The sequence below is a fragment of the Pagrus major genome, chromosome 2, assembly GCF_040436345.1.
Source record: "Pagrus major chromosome 2, Pma_NU_1.0".
Lineage (NCBI taxonomy): Eukaryota > Metazoa > Chordata > Actinopteri > Spariformes > Sparidae > Pagrus > Pagrus major.
The window spans coordinates 18,401,966-18,428,941 of NC_133216.1; the positions used below are offsets into that span (position 1 = coordinate 18,401,966).

Sequence of the window (26,976 nt, forward strand, 5' to 3'; positions counted from 1 at the left end):
CTGTCTCCATGCTGTCTTTTCATCCCATGTGTCACTCCTCCTGTTCTCTGTCTGCGCTCCTTTTTTGTCCTTTTCTGTTTGTGTTTGTCTGCTCCCTGTTTCTTGAGGGAGTTTTATGACCATATGAAACAGCAGATGTCATCACAAGATATCAGGGTCATGGTCTTAAAGTGCAAACTGCATTAGGTCTAATTGTTCTGATTGCAGTGGATGATATTATTTCAGCTCTATACACATCAAAATCAGAGAAGACTAATACAAAGAAATACTTGCATTAGCTTAGCCAATGTGCTGAAAAAGTTGTAAGTACAAGATGAAAAAAAAAGCCAACTATTACAATAATCAGTTAATCATTTCAGTAACTTTTCAAGCAAAATGTCAACATATGCTGGTTCCAGCCTCGTAAATGTAAGGATTTGCTACTTTTCTTTATTCTTTGACTTTCTGTTGGACAAAAAGATGTCCCTTTGGAAATTGTGATAAGCATTTTTAACAATTTTTTTTTACATTTATAGACTTAATTAAAAGATTATTGTGAAAATAATTGTCAGATTAATGAGTAATGAAAATACTCATTAGCTGCAGTCATAGCAAGGACCGAATAACTTATTATAAACAGGTTTTATGGTAATTAATTTCATATATATCGTCTCAAACCTGTATTTTAGATGTTGTGTCATTCAAGCTAACTTTTAAGCACTCTAAACACATGATTTCTACCACGATCTACCATCTTCCTTTAACTTTTAAGGGAGTTAAACACTACTTTCTATTGAGTTGGGTACCCTCCTGTGGATTTGGGTCTAGTAATGTCTGGAGAGAACCTGAAAACAACTTGTGTCTGACTCACAGAGACGTGGGAGTGGCCAGCGGCAGTGTTAGGTTTTAAATCCACACGTGGTCTGGCTCTGCGGCTTGTTTAGCACCGCACTCAAAACTAGAAACTTCTGACCGACTCATGCCAGCGAGTTGCCCACGTCTATCACTGCGGGGGCGGACGTGATCGGACGAAGCTTTTGATAACACGGCCAAGAAGAAAAATGCCTTCTTACCCCCTCAGCCAGTTCACGGACCTGGAGGAGATGATGTGCAAGGTAAACGGAAAAGCGCAAAGAAAGCGGAGCAGGAAAAAAAAAAAGTTGGCTAGGTCAGGAGGGTGATGTTAGCCAGCTAGCTCGCTAGCTAGCTGCTCTGCTAACTTTCTGGCTAACTTTGCTCGCTTCATCTTTTTTCCAAGTGTGTGTTAGCGGATGCTGTCGCTGTCCCGTTTGAGCAGTTTGGTGGTAAACGGGGGCTTTGTCGAGCTTTTATCTGTTTTGTATGATGAGTAAGTTTGCCTGGACCTGAAGCTAACAAGTTAACAGTGAAGTTGACACAAAGTTGGAAGCGTTGTAGGGGTCACGATTCATCGCGACGGGTGGCCATTAAACTTCTTCTAACCAGCTAACTTGGTGATTTAGTCGCAATTAAAGTTGGGTAACATGGTAAATACAGCTTTCGCATATACGTTTATACTCTCACTGGCTTTTATTAACGAGAAACGACGCCAACAAGTCGAGTCAAAACACCACCGCAACTTCAGCAAAACTGAGCTAACTAGCTAACTTATGTGCTTAAATTAGCTCATTAAAAGTTGCCAGCTAAACGTGTGTGAACGGTGTGTTGTTAACGTGGAAAAGTGTTTAAAGTACACGTTAAAGCTATACTTTTTACTGTAACTTACTGCACGATCTGCATAGCACCGCTGTATCCTGCCCCTAGCTTACTTTCATCACAGTAGTAGATGCAGCTGTGTGTGGGATGCCAGGTTACACCTCTGTAGTCTTGTTGCTGTGGGTTTTTAACAGGTAGGAAAGTTTGCTGCTCTGTTGTGACTTGAAATGTCAAGTGGCCTCCTGTTGTGAATCCACCCAGCAAGTCTCAAAGTGCACATTTTCAAATGGCAGCAATGTAAATATTGTTTTTTTTTAATTTATCATGCTGTGGTCAGTCTGTAATCTGTCGTATATGTAAGCAGATCAGAGTTTTAACTGAGTCTTCGAGCTCACTACTCTGCATTAACTATTGCATCATGAGAGATCCTTATCTCCTGAGTTTTTATGTTCACTTTCATTTCTGTCCTGTAGCTGTTTTTATAAGAAAAACTGAGAGGAAATCTATCAGACAAAGTAAAGATGGACTGATTGTAAAAAAAAAAAAAAAAAAAAAACACCTAGAAGAGGATGACTCAGACAGTTGCTGACTGAAGTACTGCAGAGCCGAACAAAAACATACATCTGCAGGGTTTGACAGAAGTTTTAAAAAAGTCTGTTTTAATTTATTCTTGTATGCAGTGTTGTATAAAGTACCCAAGAGTCATACTTCAGTCAAAGTAAAGATATCATGTTAAAATACCATTTTGGTCAAAGTAAAAGTCACTCATACAAATAGTACTTGAGTAAAAGTCATACAGGAGCAAAAGTAGTTTTCTAGCAAAAACTGAACATAACTGTCAAAAGTAAAACTAAATTATATATACTGTATACTTTGGGTTTATCAATTTGCGGCCGGGCCAATTATCAGAGCAGATATTGACATTTTTCTGATTATTGGAATCAGTGTTTTTTGTTTTGTAAGTTGATTTAATTTCGTTAAAAATGCAGAATGTAATCTGAAAAGTAACTAGTAATGAAGTTGTTAATGTAGTCAGTAAAAAGTACAATATTTGCCTTTAAAGTGCAGTAGTGTAGTGTAAAACAAAGAACCAGGACTTGAAAGATATTATTATTATTATTATTATTATCAGTCATTACTTGATTTGAGTTGTAAAGTGCATGGCCTTATGTTGTGTTCCTGTCTGTTCTTTCTACAGCAGTTACTGAATCTGGATTTGAGGGAGCAGAGCAGACCGCCACCACCCCTCAGCTTGGCCATGAGAACACCAGGTTACATCGGTCAGCCACGTAGCAACACGTCGTTCTCCCTCTCGTCTCTCTCCTGCCTCCCTGCTGATCCTTCAGACAGTGTATTCCAGACCTCCAGCCAATGGGGGCAGCAGCCAGAAAGCCCTCTGCCCTCTCAGCTCGCCAATTCCACCCAATGGGGCAAGGCGGGCTTCCTGGCCCAGCGCTCCATCAGCATGGTAGAGACCAGCAGCGCCACAGCAGCAAGTCTAGGCTGGCCCGGTGCTGACATGAAGCACTCCCCATGTGACATCAGCCCCACTGCACTGACCAGCAGCTCCTCCTCGTCCACCTCGTCTGTTTCCTCTTCCTCGTCACGTTATAAGACTGAACTGTGTCGATCTTTCACCGAGAGCGGCTTGTGCAAGTATGGAGGGAAGTGTCAGTTTGCTCACGGGTTAGACGAGCTGCGGGATCTTAGCAGGCATCCGAAGTACAAAACCGAGCCGTGTCGCACGTTTCACACCATCGGCTTCTGCCCATACGGTATGCGCTGCCACTTTGTCCATAACAATGAGGAGGAAAAGAAACACTCCTTCTCTCGCTCCTCCTCGTCCTCTTCCTCCTCCTCAAGCATTACCCAGCAGCCACCTTCCTCCTCTCGCCTGCACAGACCTCCTCTTGTCAGACAGAGCTTCAGCTTCGCCGGGTTTCCCTCTGCTCCCCAGCAGCCCCTTCAGCCTGCCCTTACTGCTCATCCTCCTCCTGCCACTGCGTCTTTCACGTGTGCTCCATCAGCTTCTCCTCCTTCCTGTGCCGACATTACCGACCTACTGTCTCATGCCTTCCTGGAGATGGACTCTGCCTTCGAGGCCTCCCCTGCCCACCAGTACCAGCCCCCCATGGGCCAGGCCGCTACAGCAGATACCCGCTCTCCATTCCTGCCCTCCCCAGACTCCGGCTGTTCTCCATGTGGGCCATCTCCGAACGCCTCCCCTTCTCTGAGACAGAGTCCCAGTGCCATCGGAGTCTTCCCAGGACCATTGGGTGCAAGATCCCTGTCTTACACCTCTCTGTCAGATCAGGATCAGGATGGAAGCAGCTCTGCTAGCTCGCTCAGTGGCTCTGAATCCTGCGGAGGACTCAACGACGCCAACGGCAGACGTCTGGCAGTATTCAGTCAGCTCTCCGTTCCTGAGGATGCTACTGGGTTCTGCCTTTAGACTGGAACACGGACATACACATTCGACATGCAGACCCTGAATACTCTTGTCGAGACTCAATATATGCTGCACACACAATGCTCACCCACACACATGACCCTTATACATGCACACCTACTACACATAGCTACTGGACTGAGACCTCACACGTTCTTTGCACCTGTGTGGCGTCAAAGGAAACAAAGACTTTGCGATTGACTGTTAACGCTCAGAGAGATTGGCCTGTTAGATTCATGTGGTTAAAATGTCACTGGCATATATGCGTAAGGGAAGCCACAGTGATACTGAAACTAAAATGTGTGTTGCCACCAAAACAGAGTACATATCAAGAGAGAAGTTTAATAGCGTTGGAAGTTATTGATGCTTTATCACAACTGTACGTTGAGATGGCAAAGATAATGTAATCAGTGTGATTGGCCGATGAGTGCCGCCTGTTGTTGAGTCCAACCACACCATTTATATAACATCATCTTGTGAGTGATCTAAAGAATGTGACAAAGCCAAAGACATCTGTTTGTAGCTCAGACGTACGTTTTGATTAGTGGCACAAACACGCAATGTGACCTTTTTGTTTATGAATTGTTGTTTTGCCACTAACTGTCCACAGTATTGTGTTTATAAGCTGGTGAAGTAGTTTTCTTTCCCTCACAACTGTACAGTCTTGAGGTCATGTTTAGATCACTGGCCTCGTACCTGAATGTTTTAAACAACTGAAGTGCCTGTAGCGTTATTGAACAGGCCGTGTTACCTTGTTGAAGCTGGTTTGCTAGGAGAGATGTGACGAGGGGTGAGAGTCTGTTTTTGTTTTTTGTTTTTTTAATCAAGCAAGTTAGTGTGAGTTCTCTGTTCTTTGTCTCTTGTGCCAAATGACCAAATGTATAATCTTCGACCCTCAGATTGAACCGAACAACAAAGCCCAAGTGTGCCTGATCAGACTTGTACAAATCTGATGTCCATGACATATCTCTAATTTATTTGTTGGCACAAACAGTTAGCATTGCAGAGAAGAGATAAAGATGGACCAAAAACGCCCTCAATGAGATGCCGCCACGCTCTTCTGCATCTTGTTTTGTTAAACTGATTTCATTTGGACATAGCTTGAGTTACAAGTCACCCTATTACGTCATGTTTACCTCTTGCATGTTACCTAAAAAGAACCTCGTGGTGCCGATCTGTATTTTAGATGATCTTAAACATTCCCAGGAGTGGTTTTTTCCCCCCTCCCTCATCGACAGGCAGCACCAACGTTACATTTTTGATAAATATTAATGTTTCCGTGCCTCTCACCCCACTCACCATATTTCATATCTCCTTCTCATTCAGTATTGATTCCTGTTACAGTTTTGTCCTGTTACGAATGTGTAGCGTCCTGGTCTCACACGTGTGAACTGTGCGCCCAGGCCTGTTGCCTTACTGAGCTAGATCCAGCGTTCTGTAGGGTAAGGGTATGTATGCTTAGTGTTATAGACGTTTTACTGGGCTGTTTTGTGTGTTTATGATGTAGTCGGTTAGGAGAACAGACACCATGCTGTTACTGGTCTATTTAAAATTGCCTTTTCATCAACATGTTTGAGGCCTGTTTAGTGTTAAAGGTGATAATCTTTAGTAAATTAATTTCTTTAATTTATTTTAACGTATTTATAGAGGACTGAGTTGTTAATGCTTGTATCAAGTTTAATATATTTGTTTTTCTTTTTGCTTTTTTTGTACTGGAAATAAAGTTGTTTTTTTTTTTACTGACTGTCTTTACTTTCAGCTTGTTTTTCTTGTATCACCTTCAGGGTTTCACTTAATCCTCCCCAGGTAACCAAAACCTATTGTTGAGGTGCTGATGCAACACAGGTTACGGGACTCGTGCGCATTTCCTTGAACTTTATGCGTAGTTGTATGTATGCATTATGCTGTCTGTAGTATATTTGCAACAAAGCTGACACATTAGTGACGTTTTCGATGCAAGGTGCAGGAAGGGAGGAAGCAAGCAGGAAACCAGTGAACTGTCATTATGGTTTGCATTGTAGATCACTATCCCCCAAAGGGCCTGCACTGTTGTGGTTAACTTGATCTACACACCATGTCAAAAGTGTTGATGAGTTATGAATTTACTGTGAAGTTGATCATCTCAAAGTGAGTGATGATGAGATGATGTCTTCCTGGAAAGCAACAAAGCAGCTGGGGAGACAGATTAATTTCAAACACTCACACTCACCATTACTGGGTGAAGACTTGAATTTTCTGAAGATAAACCTGAACCTACAGACATGATGGATAATTGTACACATAATTGCTACAGAGGATACAATCAATAATGGAACATCTAATAATTATAATATGTTTTATTTGTCTAGTGCTTTACATGATACTCAAAGACACGTATGGTTTAGTTTATCTGAAAACTTGAAAAATCACTGCTACACCGGGAAGAGATTGATAAGAATACAATGCTTTATAAAAATACAGTAAATAAAGCTTATAGCTAAAGAATACCTTTAGCATGAATGCACATCATTTAGTTTAAGAGTATTTAGAGACTGGAACTTCTATTTCCATCCACAAGTGGCACCATACAAGAGTGAAACACAAACACAACCTTCATATTTCCTGGTGAAATTGCACCTGGGGAGCAGGAAATGAATCAGACTGACAATGAGCTGCAGCTTCTGCTTGAAGAATGTGCTTACAGACCAGTGTTGCTGTTTGTTTCTCAATCCTGGACCTTTCTTTCTTTATAACTGGAAGGAACTCAGCAGGTTTTTTCTCTGATTGGACCAAAATAAAAAAAGAGTAAACTATAAAGTATTAATAAAATGTAAATAATCATTTAAGCAGCTATTCTGTCATTCTGTTACAGCCAGTCTGCTGTAGGATAGCAAGACACTGGTGTGTGTGTGTGTGTGTGTGTGTGTGTAGTCATGCCATTGAGATTTCATGTGGAGATAAGAAGTCTTTTGTTTGGGGTTTAATCTGACCAATCCTAGGCTCCCACCCATTTCCCTTATCCCTCACTGCCTCCACTGAATCCATCCTTCCTCCCTCACTTTGTTCCTCTTCTTTCCTTCAATTAACATCCCCTCACCTCTGCGCTTTCTACACTCTGCCCAGCAGCTGTGCAGTAGTTTAATTTGCTATAACTGGGGTGAGGGAACAGGCGCTTGACACAACTTAATGAGACTATATTTGGTGCCACATTTGGGGAAGTACACTCATAATACATTTGAAAGTGAAATTAGGAAAATTAAAACAAAATTGTGGCCCAGACTACCTTAATTACAGTGATTTAGAGAGGACTAATAAAGCATCATTACTTTATGAAAAGTAATGACGATGGTAAGAAGTTTTTTTCCCCCCACCATTCAGGATGTCCAACAAAAAAGGGGCTACATATGCATGCTCATGGTTGACCCTCCAGGAATCTCTCTTTCATGCGCGCACACACAAGAGCTATTATCTTGTCACTGTTAACATGAGATGGGCTGGCTGTCTGGGAGTGATTAGTGGCCGCGAAGGGGTTAAAGGCATGTGCGTGCTCGTATGGTTCCTCACTGTGTGTGTGTGTGTGCTGTATTGTATCAGATAGACATTCTCCCACACTCTTGCCCTGTGGGACATAGTAAAGGCAGGCAGATGGCTGTATTCAGGTCCACCACGGGTCAACATATGGCCCCAAGAGACAAAGTTTGTGTGTGTGTGTGAGAGAGAGACTAAGACAGAGAATCCCTCTCTTACTATGCATGAGTGGAGGAAGCTGAATGAGTGGGCAGGGAGGGAAAAAAGGTAATGGTGGGGGCAGAAAAGAAGTTGTGAAAAAGAAGCTGTGACATAAAGAACAGTGGGACAATCTGAGAGGATGAAAGTGGGCAGCATCCTGTGAGATCATACAGGTTGTTAAATACAGCAACTCGCTCGTCTGCAGTTTTGTTAGAGGAAATTAAGACGGGGCCTTTTGAGGCAGTGAGACTTCATCATGCTTTAGCAAGTTTAGTACACAACACCTCACTTCATTCATAAAACACCCAAGTAGATGAAATTAAGAAAAGAGTGGTCACTGTTGTTCAAATATTAAAGCTCGGTCGAGGCTTTCACATTGAACGGCTGGTCTTGTTTACCGACGCTACACAACAGGTTGTAGGGCTACATAGTACATCAGAAGCTAGCACACGAGCTACTGCTAGTTAACTGAGCTAATCGCTACTATATGAAGTAATTATAAGGAACCAGCTACAGCGTACTTCATTGATATCGTCCTTCCGTTAAGCATCCAGGTGGCATCAAATATTGATTCTTACAGAGTACGAACAGTTATACCTGCTTTGTTTGGACCCGTTTATGTTATAAAGTTACACAGATTGATCCGTTTATTCCTTCATATGCATCGTTTTGGATTCAAATTTAGTAATTAGTGTTTATTTTAAAGGTGCAATGTGTACTTTTGGGGAAGACATTTTTAATCTAAGAGAAACATCTTCATTGACTGAACTTTTATGCCTGAACAAACTAAATATACAAACCTGTCTTTGTTTTCATGACTGAATAAACTAAATAAACAAACTGACCTTAAAGCACAACAGTTTCATACTGTTTTACTTTGTTTATATGTGGCGGACCCTGCCACCTTTCTAGCTTCAAACAGTGTTCTGGGGACCTTATTTTCCTCTGAGAACAGCTTGTTTATTCAGTTATGGAAAAAATAAACATTTCTGAGTTTGTATTATTACCTCATTAATATTGTAAATGTTACAATTCTGAGGTTGAATTTCTTCTCCAAAACTACATAGTGCCCCTTTAATTAAGACAATTTCTAGTACTTAATTCTCAGGGTTGAACTATTTTAAATTTAATTTGGTAAATATTTTATTTGGCATAGGCCACTACTCCAAAACGTAACAGGAAAAAAACAAAGATATATAGCCTACTTCATACAGGCTCGGCTAGTCTTACACATAGCTTGAAAAATCATAACTGTAAACTGGAGAAAAGCACTGCTGCAGATGCAAACTCAGTGGACTCAGACTGAAAAACAAGTTTACACAGTGGAAGAAATGTCAGCAAAACTGCAAATGAAAAGGGACGCTTTCCTACAAAGATGGATTTGTGTGTTGAATGTCTAAATGCTAGGTTGTCGCTACACAGATGTACTGCTAGAGAATGAAAAGAACTCTGTCAAGGACTTTTTAACAGTATTAAAGGTAAAGGATTTAAAAACCAAAACAATGTTTGAGTCATTATTTCTCTATTTGAGTGTCGATGAATTGAGGAACTCCGTAGTCTTGTTTTATGTTCAATGTTACTGATATTGAAACTGAACATTGGGATTTGGTTAGTTTGTTTCTGTCTACAAACTAAAGTGGACTGATGTGAGCTGCCTTCAGGAAACCTAACCCAGGAGCCTCTGTAGTCAAACTACAAAAGACTTCAGCCAGCCTTTGGACACTGTTACAGAATTTTAGCAAGTCATCAATTTGAGGGAATGAATGCCGGTTTTACTTGCACACCCCCAACACCTTCTTTTCTTTCTTCTATAGCCCCTGAACATCCCCCTCCTCCTCCCTCCCTCCATTCACCGCTCCTCTTTGTGAGTGTACCGGTGATATTGTGATGCAGGGTGGAGCAGGAGGAAGGGGAGCGAAGCTGTGCAGAGAGAGCAGCACACAACAGCTGTTGCTGCACTTTCGCTGTCCGAAGAGCTCCAGATTACTTCACTTCACAAAGTTTCTGAGACATTTAGGCACAGGTACGAGAGGCCCCTCACATCCTCACCCTTTCTTCTCCTTTTTCATCTTCCTCTTCTCCTACACTGCTTCCTCTCCGGCCCCCACCTCTAATAAACTTCTCTTGTCTACCATTCATTTCCCTCCAGCCTCCTGTAGAGGCTCTTCATTCTCCCCATCTCATTTTCCTCTGGCCCACTCTCTCAGTCTTGCCCTCTCCTCCTCCACTCCACCTACTTTCTACAATTCTGCCCCCTCCCAGGCTTTCCTCTCTAATCCCTCCTTCTGTTTTTTTTTTTTTCATTCTTTCCAGAGAGGATTTGGGCAAAGTGTTTAATGGGTTGCAACAAATGGGCAAAGGGGTGAGCTGTAGTCAGGTGCTACACATTTACGCAGACACCAAACTCACTTTTCCAGACTGTTTTCTAATTTCCTGGCACTCCTACAACTGTACAGATGTTCAAAATATATCTGTCACCTACAGTGCACTATGCAGATGAGCCGGGGTAGAGTGGCAGTCTACTTACAACCAGGGATCTTATTTAACTTTTCTTAAACTCTTAAGCTCGTTCAAGAACTCTTGTCTCAAGGGCTGCCATATTGAGGTAAGGACATAACTCAGTTCGAGTGCAGAAGTTTCAGACAAAGGAGTTCAGAATATATTAAAGGCGCACTCCGGCGACGTAGTGCTGCACTTCCATGGAGTTGGGGGGCTAGATGGTCAAAACAGATGCAGTAAAAGCCGAGGTATCCTGACTTTTAGTCGTTATCATGGGTCAAGCTCCAAAAACAATAGGTCCTACACTTCCCATGATGCAACTCCTTTCCCCCTCGAAACCAAGCCAAAATAACCCAGATGACCTCACCAGGGTTCTTTTCCTAGACTTTAAGGCATCCCTCGAGCCACAGAGGCCATTTTACAGCTGTTTTCACAGTCCAACTGGACCTCCCTATGATGAGTAGGTTCTGTAAAATTGGTGGAGTGCCTCTTTAAGATGTAGTCCAAGTCATTCTCTTTCTCTCCTCCTCCATTGTATGGCAACCATTTATGTCTCATGGTGGCTTTTGTGACCAAACACAGTAGGGTGGCTATTGTTTCCACATAAGTGGAAAACTATACGCCTCTGAACAGATGTTGTAACAGTGTTTGAAGCAAAGAGGAATGAAGCAATCAGCGCTGTGCTTATTAACTGATGCTCTGCCAAAATGTTTTTGCAGGAGTGAAAAACTTTTAAATGAACTTTTAAAATGACATTTTCAAGTATACATGCATTGCAGCTACTTCCGCCAAACTTTCTAAGGTATCTGCCTGTGTGTTAAAGGGGCATTATGTAGTTTTGGAAAAGAAATTCACACTCAGAAATGTAATATTTACAATATTAATGAGGTAATAATACAAACTCAGAATAGTTATTTTTCCATAACTGAATAAACAAGCTGTTCTCAGAGGAAAATAATTAAAAATTAAAATTTCCTCCTCAAAACTACGCAGTGCATTTTTAACTGAAGTGTTGTAACTACAAACAGTCAGTTGGGTCAATTTATGATAGCAGCCATTACGTCATATGTTCGATGAAATACAGTTTTTCACTGACAGACACACTGGGAGCACATGAAATGAATAAAGTTACCTGTAACAACCTTTATTGTGTAAAACTATTACACTGATGGCAGTGGAATACTGGAACACAGTCAGGGGTACTTTATTAGAGCAGAGACACAAATAAAAGCAGAGTGAGCACCATAACACATCAACTAGTGCCATACTGTCAATGTGGTGCCAAATGTAACTATAATGAAAATACAGAGGGTTAATAACCTAAAAATATTGTACCAGGTCTGATGGTGGATTTTACTGAACCTCGGTAAGCTTCTTGTAAAAACTAACTTACGATTTTCTTGACTTTACGGTTTAGCCTCCTGGGACAAAACTTTGATACGGAATATCTCAGAAGTGTAGTACACTCACATCCAGCACAACCTCTTAATACCAAGCTCATGATATGGATCAACAACTTGAAAGAAATATTAATAACTTAAGCAGGGGTGATGGGAAGTGGACAATCTGTCGCTAGTGCACAAAGTGAAATGTGTTCTCAAGTAAAGGGAGAACAAAAGAGAAAAGGAAACACAGATTCATTGATATATACATGAGACAGTTATGACTAACAGTTCTCTTATGAAGGGGAAAACTGCAAAGGGTATGTATGCATTTTGTGTTGTCACATATTAATTGTATCAATAACAAAAAACGACAAAAGATTTTGAATAAGGTAGAACAATTGGTAAAGTGACAGACATTAAAATAATGACAGCTTTATGTGTCCCTCTAGTGGCACAAAGAGGCAACAGCATCTACCAGAAAGGTGAACTCTTATCATGATGTCACTATGCTGTCGTCTCTTGCTCAACTGGCCTGGTTTTAGTGCTGTTCTTGTCACAACATTATTATTCCAATATAGGAAATATGTAGTCGACAGTATAAAATAAATTAAACAAACAGCACATACCTATGGCCTTGGTGTTTTCAGCTGCTATACGACTCATACTTGAGGAGACCCAAGGTGTCATTTAAAGAAATCCATGAGAAATCCACGTGAAGGTATTTCAAATGACTCAATCAGATTTGCAAGGAAAAACCTAGTACTATATGTTTACATATCAATGCTGTACAAAGGACAACAAATGTACATCTTGGCACAAAAAAACAATAGCCTAGTTTAAAAAAACGGTGGTCAACTCTGAAATGTGACATCGCTACACAGAAACCAAGCGATGCTCACCAAGAAGATGTCATCTTTCAAATCGTGGAAAAGCTAAGCCAAGAAATTGTTATTACACCGAATTATATAATTCCTTTACCAAATGACCACCAGCACACATTGAACACCCAGCTCCTAAAGGCAATCTGCTACGAGGCAGAGCAAAGCACCAAGAGCTGGTTACAGCTACTCAGCAAATCTGCAGAGGACGCGTTGAATAATGAATCTGATGTGTCAGGTGTTGTGATTTTTAAATGCTCCCTAGCTGTTATTTAGATGGATGCTCAAAGAGCTGTTATGGTAGTTGATAGTCCTGTGATATCAACTAGAATTATGTCTTTTATCCTAAATTCTGCTGATTTTCTTTTCAATTTGCAATTATTTCCTAATAAGTACTCAGTCTTTTCAATCTGAAGACTCAAAATTGCAACACATTACAAAGAATTTTACATTACAATGTGATTTACTATACATTCACATTATTGTATTCGCAGCCACTGACAGTTTATTTTTTTCAAGCTTGGCCGAGTGGGGTGAGTCAGGGCCAGGCACCACTCATTTACTGAAAACATAAGTTGAGAACATAATTCGTTATTTTGCTGAAAAGACAAAATAACCTATGTTAACATCAAGACGCAAAAGGAATCCAACAAATCTTGTTCTGTATCAAAGTACCACAAGTAAAAGGTAAGCCCTGGCTAAACCTTCTCACTCCATCAGGGGTACCTGGTTGTCAGCAGAACCTGGCTTAGTCCTGTTTGACCCAGTTGTAGAAATCAGGGTGGTGTCTGATTGTCTCTGTGGTTGGACAGGGATTACTATCCTCACTTTAGGATTAACAGAACCCCCACAGGGCCGTGCTCATCAGCATCAGGGTAGCAGAGAGGATCAGGTCACAACTTCTGGATCACCACCTGGAACTTACCTGGCAAAACAGAGAATAGGAGAGGTGACCATTTGTTTAGAGCTTAATAGAGATATCAAACATTTTTTTAAGAATATGTTACTGAAGGATGCCCTCATGAATCTGACCAATATGTCCTGACTTCACTGACCATATAATCAGTATGATTCCTCACATGAGTAAGAACCGTTATGCGATTATTGATAGCCAATGAGCATGTTATGTTACCTCACTCTACCAATCATGTAACACTTTCACACTGGACAAAAGCCACTGACACCTACTAACATCTGGCTTTTGTCTTTAGTTAAAAAGGGTACAATCTCAGATTATACCCTATCAATTCCAGCGCTGATTGTAATTTGGCGCATAAATATTTTTACATCTTTCTAGTAAAATGTAAAATAAAGTAACCATTGTGTCTTTGTCACTGGCCTCCATGCTGCCTTCTACCTTTCCCTGTTCTCTGGCGCATTGGAGATGTTGAAGTCAGGCCGACTCGTCCACAGACGATGTGAAAGGAGTCAATCTCCTATTTTAGTGGGCTTACCCGTGTTAAAATAAAACAGCATATCTGTACTAATTTTGGTGTAAAATTGTAATAGATTGGTATTTGGATTGTACTTACAGGATGGCATAACAGAGACCTCTGCTGTCACCACGCTGTCCAAACCTAGGTTAGACAGCGCTCCTCTCACCACACCGCACGAAAAAGCGAGGTACTAAAAGTAAACACACACACAGAAATTAATTGTAGCTACAATGCGATTGATCCTGATTTAAAAAAAGAACGGCAGTAAGAATGTATCGTGGTGTGTGAAGGAGAACGAGAGAAAGAGTGCACACTAACCTTAGGAGCCTGATCCAGGTACTGTTTTCCATTGGATAGCTGAGTCAGCAGAGAAAACTTGTTGTCCTGCAGAACATAGGTACCCTATAGCAGAGAATAAACACATGTATAGTATCAACCAGTAATACCAAATTTTAACCAGTGCTCAATATGCTTTTGTATATTTTCATTTCTTAATTTACCAATAAGGTTTCCTGTTATTTAAAGACGCTTTTTGGGTTTCTGCCTTTCCTTTCTTGTGTTGCGGAGCATTTTTGTGCATGTAAAAGGTCTGCAAAGTGAAAAAGCCCAAAGTCCACGCCAAAAGGGGAGTTACTCTCTCCCACAGAAAAACACTGCTCCTGTACTGCTTGAAACGTCTGGTTTAGAGTCAAGCCTTTACTTCCATAACTTATGTCCATCACGATGTAACAGGCGTTTTATAATTATGTATTTTTATATATTTATTATAAAATATATACACTCCAGTCAGTCTGCCGAAATCTCATTGACTGGAGAAATAATTGTAGCTGACCAACAACCAGCTAAACACTACACACACAGCCCAAAGCGTGGTGTGCCATTTTTCGTTGTACCCTTGCCAGTCCACACCCTCTACATTTTGATTGTACCTGATGGTTTGTTCTGAGGTTGTCAACCTGCCTCCTGAACACCTTCGTCCAGAAGTCTTTACAGACGAACTTCATTACATCCAACTCATCCTTGAAGCTGGGAGAGTCCCGGGTCAACCTGGACAGAGCAAACATCAAAACAGACATTTACAGGATGCATGTCACACAGCATTAACTGCTGCACATACAGTATGAGGGTGTCCACCTACCTTTCGATGAGTCCTTGTCCCACTCTGAAGCCCATACTTTCAAGGACAGAAACACAGACAGCTCTGTCCTGAGGAGAGGACATTAAAGCGGTTTAATTAGTAAGTGGACAACAATTAGCTTTATAAGTACAGTTTTGTATGTTTATTTTTATGGTCTGTCCTGTAAATGGTCATGTTGAGACTACCATGTTATAATCAGATATAATCAGTGGTTATCACGGTGCAAGGTGAATCCAGACCACAGTGTAACTCACGGTTAAAGCTCTTCTGTATATTATGTGTCAACTGATTGATTCATGTCTTTACTGAACACACCTTGTTGTCCATCTCTCCTTTACTGGCTTGCTGCTCCTTGTAAACATGGGACACGATCTCCATATGGAGAAAGTCAAACAGAGATTCGTCTGCCATTCCTGTCAAACACAGAAAAGGGGTTATATAGGCCAGTATAACGCTACCATAAAACGGTTTCACTTTATCTAGCTAGCTGTGCTCCGAAACACAAAAATTCGCCCCGCGTCTCAAGCAAGCTTAGCTTTAGCTAGATAGTTAGCCAAAGCAGCTAGCTAGTGTTTGCTAGCAACGTTCTCCAGGCGGTGATAACCAGTCTTTTCCTGTCTCGACATAAGAGAGATAATGAGGAAAAAAGTATAATACGTGTAACGTTGTGTATGGCATAGGTTGCAGTTAATAAGAAATAATAAAACAACGTTAACGCTACTGTACCTGTAATGACTTCAGGCTACACGACGTAAACAAGTCGGCTTCTTTGGTTGCACTCGATATTAACGCCAGGGTACTCCTCGGGACTCATTTAGGCGGAGTTAACAGGAGTCAAACCCCTTGAGTAACGTGAAAAGTACCCGTTGGTGGTGAGCAATATGCTACTTGAAAAATGAGGTAATGCTAAAAATTGTTCGTCCAGTAGTACAACATATGTTCCCGAGTGGTGCCTGAAACACATTAGAAAATTGCGCACAACTTGATATCCGGCGTACGCCGATTTCATTATGAAACAGGCTTTTGAGTTCATGGTGCGTGTCTTCCAATCGCGTTATGAAACGTCACGTATCACATGACCGGATGTCTCTGATCGGATTGGGTGGCGTACAACAAACTACTTCCTTATTGCTCATGTGATTTGTGTTTGGCATCTCAGAGGAGGTTTGACAGTTTTGTGTTTTTTAACTGTATTTTTAGAAATCAAGCTTTTAGCTAAGGTTAAGTTATCTTGTACTGAGAGCAGATTTGGGGAAACCTTTTGCTCTCGGTGTCACTTCCGGTTATTTACAGTAACAATACATATTTGTTTCAGTGTAGCTAACGACATTTCGTTGTGTGTGTGTGTGTGTGTGTGTGTGTGTGTGTGTGTGTGTGTGTGTGTGTGTGTGTGTGTGTGTGCAGTCATGTCAAACAGGTACCAGATAGTGGTGCAGGGCGAGGCCTCTGAGACAGACTCTGATGATGAGGTCTACATCACCTCCATGCCTGCTCCCCAAACTGCCACAGCTGGAACCAAGGTTGTCTTGTAGGCATTGCCTGTGTGTGTGTGTGTGCGTGCATGTGGGTGTGTGCATGAGTGTGTGTGTTTGAGAGCGATGGCATTAAAGTGAATTCATAATAATCAAACAATGTCTCCACCCCTCCTTTGGTCATGGAGCTACAGTGTGCTTTGTCTGTGGTTTTGGATGCTGTCAGGTTCCTGGGGAGGCGTCTGAAACAGACAGTGAGGGTGAAGAGGAGCAGGCAGACCGAGCCTCTACAGTGAGCCAGGAGAGCACTCAGATACTCAGGAGAGACCTGCCTCCACTTATAGTGGTCAGAGACCATCCTGATATACAGTCGATAGTGGAGGACCGGCCGAGCCCGACACACAAGCCACATGGTGAGGATACAAAATTACACAATATTTTACATGATGTGTGACAGAATACTCTGAACTCAAGGCTCAGTTTATTAGGGATGTGGTTGAAAGGTCTGAAAAAACTGATAAGTGGACCTTCGAGTCCACACATTGGACTGGAGGAAGGCGGTTTGGATCTCAGTCATTTCAGTATGTAACTTTGTTTCCAGGTGACACCCTCTTACAACAGAAGCTGCAGGAGTCTAACATGCGGCTGTATACTGACGTGGGACAGGCTGTACGGCAGGTTTATGGCAGTGCCAGTAGAGAGGTACGCAGATGTGCTTAACTCAGGACACTTCATATCATAGATGCCCTTTATGCTACATCTTTACTACAAAGACCACTGCACTGATTAAGAATATTTGAACACTTAACATTCTGCTTCATAAAAGAAAAGTAATCAGACCAATGAAGAATTAGAAAAGAGAAATACTTTATTGATCCCTGAGGGAGGAAATTGGGTTACGTTACAGTTGCTCCTGTAAGAAAAGAAATGTTAATGCGTAGATCAATTTTAAGAAAATATAAAATGGAGAATAGATAACAAGAATTGAGAGTATTTTAAAATAAAAACATATAAAATGTAAAATATGTGCTTGAACCTATGATATATGATAACTATTTAGAAATAGAAACATGAAAAGATATGTGCCTCCTACTACACTACCTAGATAGATCAATTTGAGTCATACTGAAATAGGTAATAGAATAGGACAGAATTAACAACAATCCTATGATAAGTATCTTGTAACAGATAATTGAATGTGAGCAGCATTCCCTCATTTCAGTAGTTTTGTTGCTGTGGTTGTTTGACTCTGATTGTTTGTGTGAAAGGTGCAAAGTGCGACAGCTCAGCTGAACGGTTCGCAGAGCGCCATCATCAACGCCTCCCACAGCATCCGATTAATCCTTGACGACCTGAAGGCTGTGTCCGAGAAGATTGACATCATCACCAGCTGTCAAATTCTGCCTGATATAAACATCAACAATCCAAATAATAACACCGCTCCTCTACCTTGAAGAAACAAACCAGTATATGTATTTAAAACATATATATATTATGGATGTATTTTCTCTGAATATTAGAGTAGGATTCAAGCTGGAAAGAACAGCATGTTGGTTTTATTTCATTGTTTACAAGCAGTGCCTACACAAATTAACAAATTTGTATATTTAACAGTCACACAATATATATTTATTTATGTATGAGGATTATTTGTTCTGTGTTTAAAGCTCTGGGGATATTTCTGTAAAGAGTAGGATTCTAGGAAAAGACTGGTTCTGTCATTTCATGTTTTGAGATATGTTTAACATAGGAATGTGTCAAATATGCCCTTTTCTTGCTGTAAATATTAATATAACTCAATACAATCTCTTAAACCACTGTGCACTGTTTCACTATTTTGAAGTCACATCCTTTGCTGTCTGTTTTATGCTCCTCTGTGAAAGTTCAGTGAGGCAGTTTCTTTTTTTCTGCCTTGTGTAAAATTAATATATCTCAATCATTTACATTTCTTTTGCCAAAAGTCTGTAAGTGTGTGTGTGCTGGGAGACATTGATCACCTGGTAGAGTGGACAGCCCATGCACTAAGGCATGTCTTCCCCCACTCTTTCAACCATTTCCTGTCACTCTCGCAGCTGTCATATCAAATAAATGCTAAAGAAGCTCAAAACAATGTGTGTGCTGCTGCCCTGGTGGTTCTTTCACAGATGTTGCTTTGAATGAAGGTAAAGGTGTAGATTCTCGAAACAACTGGAAAGAACATTCTTGCTTTAAATTAATTGGTTATGAATATACATTTATTTCCAAAAAACAATGTAAAAAAAACAAAAATACAGAGTGTGAAAATAATTTTCTGTGACTGTATATTTTGCCACTACATCTACAAAGGTTGATTGTATCAGACTGAATACCAGTAAATTATCCTCAACATTAACAATATCATAGACTGCTACTGATACAATAGGCCTGATATGTTTTTATAAGTGTACTGTATTACTACAACTCTCTTCTGTGTATAAAGCACGCTGTCCCGTCCTTCTACTTGTCCTTCCATCCATCTATCAATTAGAAGATTTCCCATTTCTACATCTGTCCATACCATCCAACAGCTTCAAGTCCATCCATGACCAGTGTGTGTGTAGGCATGTCAAATAGGTGTATAGACGTACACTAACACCACAACCAGCAGGTTGAGAAATGTGCCCACAATACCCACAATGCCAAGTATGTCTTCGAGGTCACCCTTGCATCTGCATGATTCAGGAGGCATGCTGACAGGTTCAGCCACCTGAAAGAAAGAGACAGAGAGGGAGACGTGCAGTGTGAGGCCAGCGTTCACTCAAAGCAGGATGGTTCAGATTCAGTGTCTTGATGTGTTTCAACCACATGATGGCGCCGTCGACGCAGACATGACAACATGCAAAACACAACCTGAAAGTATCTGCAAACCTTTTATGCAGTGAGGCAAATATTGTACTTTTTATTCACTACAGTTATTTGGTAGCTTTAGTAACTTGTTGCTTTGCAGACTACATGCTGCATCAGAGCCAAAGTACTGTAGCACATTTTAAAATGTGTTTATTTTATCAGTAATCAGTTAAAAAAACACTGAATATCGAATCCATTAATAGGAGGACTTTCATTTTTGGGTACTTTTGACAAAACTGTTTTTGTGTCCCACAAAATTATGTGCATATGTTTTATGATGCAGTGATGGAAGGAGTACTCTGATCTTTAACTTTAGTAAAAGTACCACAGGGTAGAAATACTGTTCAATGTCATGCATTCAGAATTATACTATTCTAAAATACTCATAATGCAAAATGGCTCATTTCAGAATAAAAAAAGAATTCAATATATTATTGGATCATAATTACTGATGCATTGATGTGTACATCACATTAATGTTGCTGCTTTACAGGTAGAGCTCATTTTGATTGTTTCATAAAGTGTGTGAAGGGTCAATAAAGTTTTTATTGTAGCCTGTAATAAAGCAACATAATTTATCTGCTTATTATTATTTAAGTACCCAGAAGTCATACTTGAGTAAAAGTAAAGATATCGTGTTAAAATATTACTTTGGTAAAAGTGAAAGCCACGCATACCTGTGTATAAAATTATAAAATTATCTGATAATAAATGTAATGATTAAGTCATTATCTGGAACTAAAAGTTCTGAAGTATCAAAAGTAAAAGTAAATCATACATATTTGCATGTATGTATATACTGCTTTCTATTCTTCAACCAATTATTGGATCCAATATTCAGAATTTTTCTGATTTTTGGAATCAGTGGCATTTTTTAAATTTCTTTTATCCAATTGCGAATAAAGACAATTATTTTAAAAATATGCTAGTTTAGCTCTGATGCAGCAGGCAATCTGCAAAGTAACTAGTAACTTCAGCTATCAAATAAAAGTAGTGAGTAAAAAAGTACAATATTTGTTTCCAAATTGTGGTGGAGTGGAAGTATTAAGTAGCCGAAAATGGAAAAGCCAAAGTAAGTTAAAAGTGCCTCAAAAGTGTTACATTCCATCACTGCTGCAAAGTAACCTAAATCATTGATAAATGTAGTAGAGTAAAAAAAATACATTTTTTTTTATTGTGGTAGAGTTGAAGTATTAAGTAGCAGAAATGATATAGGCTAGAGTAAAGTTCCAGTACCTCAAAAATGTACTAAATACAGTACTTAATTAATGTATTAAGTAACTTTCCACCACTGATATTACTCTGATGTAATATGCAGTTAAAGTTAAATGTCCTTCATTTGTAGACAGGTCTATTATAATCATATAGTTACAATATGGACATAAAAAGCCACCATGTATGTTGGTAGGAAGTAAAATTAGATAAAAATAAAAATCCTCTGAAATTTACCTCGCTGCTGTGTCTCTTTCCTCTGTCATTCCTCGCTTCAGTTGGTGCCATGGGCAGCAAGTCTCACCCTTCCAACTGGCTCAGCGCACTGAAAACTCCTCCAAACTCAATCCAAAACAATGAGATCCAAATGTTCACGGCGCTGACAACTGGCACCACTTTGCGCACCACTCGAAGCTCTTGGAGTTGAAGTCTTCTTCACTCTCTCCTCCCAGGGCTCCAGAGACCCACAGGTCTGTAATAAATGAGAGGATAAAGGGACGCTGTGTTGTTTGGCTAATGGCACAGACCGTCACAAAAGGCCAAGAAGCTGCTCAGCTGCCAAGCCACTTTTTCTGTGTCAGGTCGTGATGAAGTTGGCTCATAGCTGCCTCTGTGTGTGTGTGTGTGTGTGCGTGCGTCTGTTTGTATGCTGACTCTCATCCATCATGCTTAAAGCAGACAGAAGAGCAGAGTGTTTGCTATTAGAGAACATTGATATTAGAGATCCACTGAGGCACCATTACAGGCAAAGCGCAGGCTGTTAGGTGAGGTGTTAATGAGGGTCATATGAAGCTCCTGCAGGCCATTTGTCATCTCATACCGCTGGTGTAGTCCATACAAATGATGATTTGACTTAATCAGTACGTGAAATGTTCAGAAAATGTAGATTTGAGAAAGAAATATTCACCCAACATTGCAGGAGACAATGTTTGATTACTGCGAAAATGGAACATGGTTAAAGTATTAACCCATTTGCGATGACACAAGTTAGATTCATATCCTTTGTGTCTGCTGTAAACGATAATAAATCTGTGAGGGTGAACATAAATATATGTTTATGTAATTGCACTGTTTACTGCATGTCAGCACACCCTACCTCCCTCTGCAATGCTCTCATAACCTTGACTGAAGCGTTCATAATCATTGGACTAATAACCGTTCAGGCATCGACCTGATCTTTGCCCTTCTTCCCTCCCTGGGACAGAGGTAGCAGGGAAAAGCAGCAGAAAAAGAAGCGATTAATCAATTGATCAGGATCTCGCAGGGCTGCAGAGTATAGATCAGTATAATGAGACCCCAGAGACGTGAGAATCTGTTATCTTCATTTGAGGAGCCAGATTTTTCAGCTAAAGAAGCATTTCTGGCGTCCTCAGATATCTATCATCTTTGAACCAGTGTGTGTGTGTGTGTGTGTGTGTGTGTGTGTGTGTGTGCACGTCCCTCAGTCCCAGCTGTGCTGACTGAGCTCCAGGCTTTGTGGCCTGCATGAGTGATAAATAATTTGGAACATACTCAAACACTGAAAACACCATCAGGACTAAAACATCACATCAACATTGTCACATGTTGTCAGTGACAAAGAAAAACAATCAAACAAACAAACAAACAAACCATCCCAGTGATGATGATGATGATGATGTCTGCCTGTATTTTTAGTGTGTACAGTACAGTGTAGTAAGCATCTTACTGGTGGTGACATTGAAGCCATGCAATCGTATTGTAGTTCGGTTATAGCCTCACATTAGCTTTTTCCTTCTTTGCGATAGCTTCAAAAATCATAAAAGTGGTGTCTTTTTGTGAAGATTGTCTTGATATACAAAAAAGTATCATAAACTTGTGTTTGCCACAGGCTTTTTGTCGAGGGAACCACAGCGGTGCTAACTTCCTGGTTAACCCACAAAAATGTGTCGTCTCTGCAGTGATATTATGGACCATAAATGGAAAGGAATGACAACTCAAAGCTAATATTACATGCACTTTCTGCAATAAAATCAGTTGTTATAGGGCAGTTTTTCTGTAGTTCAGCTACCAGTGTGAAGTAATTGGTAGCTTGTGTGTAAGCTACTGTATGTTTTCTAATTATCTTCCCCAACACTGCATGTAAATGTAAACGTTGCCACCCCATCACTTTTTGGTTTCAGTAAAGACACTTGCATTGTCTCGATATTCAATAAATATCTTGTAAATACTGATACTTCATTCGATACCAGGGGGAAAATGGAAACAACATTGAGGGCATACAATTTTAGATTTTCATTAAAAGATAAATATAACAAGGCTTGTGTGTTGTGTGTTAAACACAACAGCATCATAGGAGTCGTGTCAACTTGCTGTTCGAGAGGCGAAAGAGTGTGAAAATGCAGCATGTACTGGTCTACCGATTCGGATAATGCGAAATGAGACGTTCCAGGAATTCAGAATTGCTATGTATTGATATATTGATATTTCTGACAACGCCAAAAGACACAAATATAAGCAATATCCATGGGCATAGTTTGTGGGGAGGCAGGAAATACATTGCTTCCCCTAGCAGCTGTAAAATGTCCCTACATTGAGTCTAAAATAAGTCCAAAACAATTATTTCTTGTATAAATAGAAACATTATAAAGTGATATTATAAAATATAAATGATGAATGTAAGTTATAAAATTCCTTTATGTTTTATTTTGTAATAACTTCTTTTGTGAGCAGTCATGTGACATGGCTGATTGTGACGTTAGTGGCGAGTTCTCTTTATATTGCAGTCAGTGATTCAACTAGCTATCTTTACAATACACACATACAATGAGCAAATTTCAGTTCTCAATTTCATGTGTGTGACTAAATAATGGTTTAAAAGGGTATATGGAAAATTAAAGCCTTATTTAATAATATAGCCCTACACAAATTGATAATTCACTTTTATAAAACTTTGACTTTATGGTTGCGAGTCTGCTTCAGCTGTGTACGCTCATATGTGAAAGACTATTTTGTTGTGGTATATGGCAAGTTTGATACTACTATTTTGTCTTTGATAGTCTTTATATATTCATTTACAAGTATGATATTACTTTTTTTCTAATCAGTCAACAATAATATTATTTCCTTTAATCCTCCACATGTGAAAATGCTAATCCACATGTCAATAAAAGCCAATCACATGTGAACTTTCCCGTTCACATGTGCCATTACTGAGCTTTTTACATGTTAAAATTGGGCTTACCAAAACTTTATGATGTCTTCAGACTAGTTTCCTGACGTCTCCCAGTGGGAATGTGATCCAGTTTGAAGGTGAAATGTAACGTAAATGACTTCGATCTTCCCAGACAAGTTGTAGCTTGTACATTAAACAGAGACCTGGGTGCATCTGAAGTCGTAGGGAAACAATAAACATGAGCAAAAAACTATGTGACTCAGTGGGTATTCTCCTTCAAGGCTGGGTGAACTTCGGAGGGAATTGTTACACTCAACAGGCAAGTAGGACATTATATTACTGTTTACATAAAACATCTTTCCTTGTTCCAGTGACAGTGGCTCGAGGCTTCGAGCCAGGGATGGGGTTCATGCTTGAGCTGGCAAACTAACTAAAGACTAAAATAGGAGCAGAGCAAATAATGGGCCGAGGCAGTGAGGAGAGATCGTAAATGTTTGTGGTACAGAGAGTGCAGAGGGGAAGGCAGAACAGGAAGAGAGATTATTAAATCACACTAGATTATATATTTGAGCTGTGGTCAGATTCATGCTGGAGACTATAGGCTGGTGTGTATGTGTGTATGCATTAGTGTGCGCAGAGGGCAGCCACTCATATTAGCCAGGTCAGTGGCTGTCTCATGGGGCGCCTGAGGACACACTGTTAGTTTATCTGGCTGGCTGAACATAGCTGCACACAACAGCACAGGTCTGCCAAAGCAACTATACTACTTAAAAGAGCTCTGCTCTGTGGGTGATAACCTTGTTTTCATACTGCTTGTGCGTTTGAAACAATACGGAATTAGGATGCATCCCAGCGACAAGCCAGAAGGATAAACAAGAGCAAAAACCCTCAGAGGAGCTAAAGGGACCGACAGCACCAAGCGCTCACGCTGATAAAAAGTGAAAGTGTGAATACACAACGAGACTAAGATTATACCCTTAATTTAGTTATTCCAACTCATTTCAGAGATCTTCCATAAATAAGAGAACATGATTTGGGGAGTTAGGATGACCACCTTGATTATCTTGTCAGCTAAAAAGACTTTCAGCGTTCAAGGCAAGAGAAATCAGGGTAGCAGTGGTGTGTTTTTTTTTTGAGACACAGCAGTTTTTATTGGATTTTAGTGGAATTTCTATTTTTCATGAATATTTTAAAGAAAAGTCACCATTTTTCATGAGAACATCGGCCGATTTTTGCAATAGTTTCCAGATTGTGTGACCAATTGGCTCGAAATCAGTGCCAAATGTCTTGTTATACTGGTAGAATGAGACACAGCAGTTTTTATTGGATTTTAGTGGAATTTCTATTTTTCAGGAATATTTGAATGAAAAATCATCATTTTTGGCGAATACACCGCCCGATTTTTTCAATAGCTCCCAGGTCATTTGAGCCATCGACTAGAAATCAACGCCGACATGTCTTGTTATACTGGTAGAATGAGACACAGCAGTTTTTATTGGATTTTAGTGGAATTTCTATTTTTCACGAATATTTTAATGAAAAATCACCATTTTTGGCGAATACACCGCCCGATTTTTTCAATAGCTCCCAGGTCATTTGAGCTATCGACTCGAAATCAATGCCGACATGTCTTGTTATACTGGTAGAATGAGACACAGCAGTTTTTATTGGATTTTAGTGGAATTTCTATTTTTCAGGAATATTTTAATGAAAAATCACCATTTTTGGCGAATACACCGCCCGATTTTTTCAATAGCTCCCAGGTCGTTTGAGCCATCGACTCGAAATCAATGGCCAAATGTCTTGTTATACTGGTAGAATGAGACACAGCAGTTTTTATTGGATTTTAGTGGAATTTCTATTTTTCAGGAATATTTGAATGAAAAATCACCATTTTTGGCGAATACACCGCCCGATTTTTTCAATAGTTTCCAGGTCGTTTGAGCCATCGACTCGAAATCAACGCCGACATGTCTTGTTATACTGGTAGAATGAGACACAGCAGTTTTTATTGGATTTTAGTGGAATTTCTATTTTTCAGGAATATTTTAATGAAAAATCACCATTTTTGGCGAATACACCGCCCGATTTTTTCAATAGCTCCCAGGTCATTTGAGCTATTGACTCGAAATCAATGCCGACATGTCTTTTTATACTGGTAGAATGAGACACAGCAGTTTTTATTGGATTTTAGTGGAATTTCTATTTTTCAGGAATATTTTAATGAAAAATCACCATTTTTGGCAAATACACCACCCGATTTTTTCAATAGCTCCCATGTCGTTTGACCCATCGAATCGAAATCAATGGCCAAATGTCTTGTTATACTGGTAGAATGAGACACAGCAGTTTTTATTGGATTTTAGTGGAATTTCTATTTTTCAGGAATATTTTAATGAAAAATCACAATTTTTGGCGAGTACACCGCCCGATTTTTTCAATAGCTCCCAGGTCATTTGAGCCATCGACTAGAAATCAACGCCGACATGTCTTGTTATACTGGTAGAATGAGACACAGCAGTTTTTATTGGATTTTAGTGGAATTTCTATTTTTCAGGAATATTTTAATGAAAAATCACCATTTTTGGTGAATACACCGCCCGATTTTTTCAATAGCTCCCAGGTCATTTGAGCCATCCACTCGAAATCAACGCCGACATGTCTTGTTATACTGGTAGAATGAGACACAGCAGTTTTTATTGGATTTTAGTGGAATTTCTATTTTTCAGGAATATTTTAATGAAAAATCATCATTTTTGGCGAATACACCGCCCGATTTTTTCAATAGCTCCCAGGTCGTTTGACCCATCGACTCGAAATCAATGGCCAAATGTCTTGTTATACTGGTAGAATGAGACACAGCAGTTTTTATTGGATTTTAGTGGAATTTCTATTTTTCAGGAATATTTTAATGAAAAATCACCATTTTTGGCAAATACACCACCCGATTTTTTCAATAGCTCCCAGGTCGTTTGACCCATCGACTCGAAATCAATGCCGACATGTCTTGTTATACTGGTAGAAAGAGACACAGCAGTTTTTATTGGATTTTATTGGAATTTCTATTTTTCAGGAATATTTTAATGAAAAATCACCATTTTTGGCGAATACACCGCCCGATTTTTTCAATAGCTCCCAGGTCGTTTGA

General features: G+C 39.9%; 3 protein-coding genes and 1 long non-coding RNA gene across 7 annotated transcripts; 2 read left to right on the forward strand and 2 right to left on the reverse strand.

Moving 5' to 3' along the window:
• Positions 1 to 899: 899 nt before the first annotated feature.
• LOC140992270 (mRNA decay activator protein ZFP36) lies at positions 900 to 6,205 on the forward strand. Of its 2 annotated transcripts, none has more exons than XM_073462573.1 (2): positions 900 to 1,094; positions 2,852 to 6,205. In XM_073462573.1, the coding sequence occupies exons 1-2, from the start codon at positions 1,041 to 1,043 to the stop codon at positions 4,103 to 4,105; spliced, it is 1,308 nt and encodes a 435-aa protein (XP_073318674.1). In that variant the 5' UTR covers positions 900 to 1,040; the 3' UTR covers positions 4,106 to 6,205. The 2 variants fall into 2 exon arrangements, with proteins under 2 accessions (XP_073318674.1, XP_073318681.1); XM_073462580.1 differs by having other exon boundaries at positions 2,855 to 5,846.
• A 5,227-nt stretch (positions 6,206 to 11,432) lies between these two features.
• trappc6bl (trafficking protein particle complex subunit 6B, like) lies at positions 11,433 to 16,158 on the reverse strand. Its single transcript, XM_073492194.1, has 7 exons — positions 15,873 to 16,158; positions 15,462 to 15,559; positions 15,147 to 15,214; positions 14,938 to 15,055; positions 14,327 to 14,410; positions 14,105 to 14,198; positions 11,433 to 13,497 (listed from the first exon to the last, which is right to left on the reverse strand). The coding sequence occupies exons 2-7, from the start codon at positions 15,555 to 15,557 to the stop codon at positions 13,466 to 13,468; spliced, it is 492 nt and encodes a 163-aa protein (XP_073348295.1). The 5' UTR covers positions 15,558 to 15,559; positions 15,873 to 16,158; the 3' UTR covers positions 11,433 to 13,465.
• An 86-nt stretch (positions 16,159 to 16,244) lies between these two features.
• bloc1s3 (biogenesis of lysosomal organelles complex-1, subunit 3) lies at positions 16,245 to 18,728 on the forward strand. Of its 3 annotated transcripts, none has more exons than XM_073488162.1 (5): positions 16,245 to 16,310; positions 16,551 to 16,666; positions 16,845 to 17,031; positions 17,220 to 17,320; positions 17,887 to 18,728. In XM_073488162.1, the coding sequence occupies exons 2-5, from the start codon at positions 16,553 to 16,555 to the stop codon at positions 18,070 to 18,072; spliced, it is 588 nt and encodes a 195-aa protein (XP_073344263.1). In that variant the 5' UTR covers positions 16,245 to 16,310; positions 16,551 to 16,552; the 3' UTR covers positions 18,073 to 18,728. The 3 variants fall into 3 exon arrangements, with proteins under 3 accessions (XP_073344263.1, XP_073344254.1, XP_073344272.1); XM_073488171.1 differs by lacking the exon at positions 16,245 to 16,310 and adding an exon at positions 16,352 to 16,366; XM_073488153.1 differs by lacking the exon at positions 16,245 to 16,310 and having other exon boundaries at positions 16,325 to 16,666.
• Positions 18,729 to 18,834: 106 nt separating this feature from the next.
• LOC141008116 (uncharacterized) lies at positions 18,835 to 21,114 on the reverse strand. Its single transcript, XR_012180055.1, has 2 exons — positions 20,933 to 21,114; positions 18,835 to 19,343 (listed from the first exon to the last, which is right to left on the reverse strand). It is a non-coding gene; the product is annotated as an uncharacterized lncRNA (long non-coding RNA).
• Between the last annotated feature and the right edge of the window lie 5,862 nt (positions 21,115 to 26,976).

Excerpts from the sequence above, each read along its gene's own strand:
- LOC140992270 (XM_073462573.1), top strand. The coding sequence starts at position 1,041 with ATGCCTTCTTACCCCCTCAGCCAGTTCACGGACCTGGAGGAGATGATG. Across the intron at positions 1,095-2,851 it reads TGGAGGAGATGATGTGCAAG|CAGTTACTGAATCTGGATTT; the intron begins GTAAACGGAAAA and ends TTCTTTCTACAG.
- trappc6bl (XM_073492194.1), bottom strand. The coding sequence starts at position 15,557 with ATGGCAGACGAATCTCTGTTTGACTTTCTCCATATGGAGATCGTGTCC. Across the intron at positions 14,199-14,326 it reads ACCTGGATCAGGCTCCTAAG|TACCTCGCTTTTTCGTGCGG; the intron begins GTTAGTGTGCAC and ends GTTTACTTTTAG. Across the intron at positions 13,498-14,104 it reads GGTCTCTGTTATGCCATCCT|GTAAGTTCCAGGTGGTGATC; the intron begins GTAAGTACAATC and ends CTGTTTTGCCAG.
- bloc1s3 (XM_073488162.1), top strand. The coding sequence starts at position 16,553 with ATGTCAAACAGGTACCAGATAGTGGTGCAGGGCGAGGCCTCTGAGACA. Across the intron at positions 16,667-16,844 it reads CTGCCACAGCTGGAACCAAG|GTTCCTGGGGAGGCGTCTGA; the intron begins GTTGTCTTGTAG and ends GGATGCTGTCAG. Across the intron at positions 17,032-17,219 it reads CCCGACACACAAGCCACATG|GTGACACCCTCTTACAACAG; the intron begins GTGAGGATACAA and ends CTTTGTTTCCAG.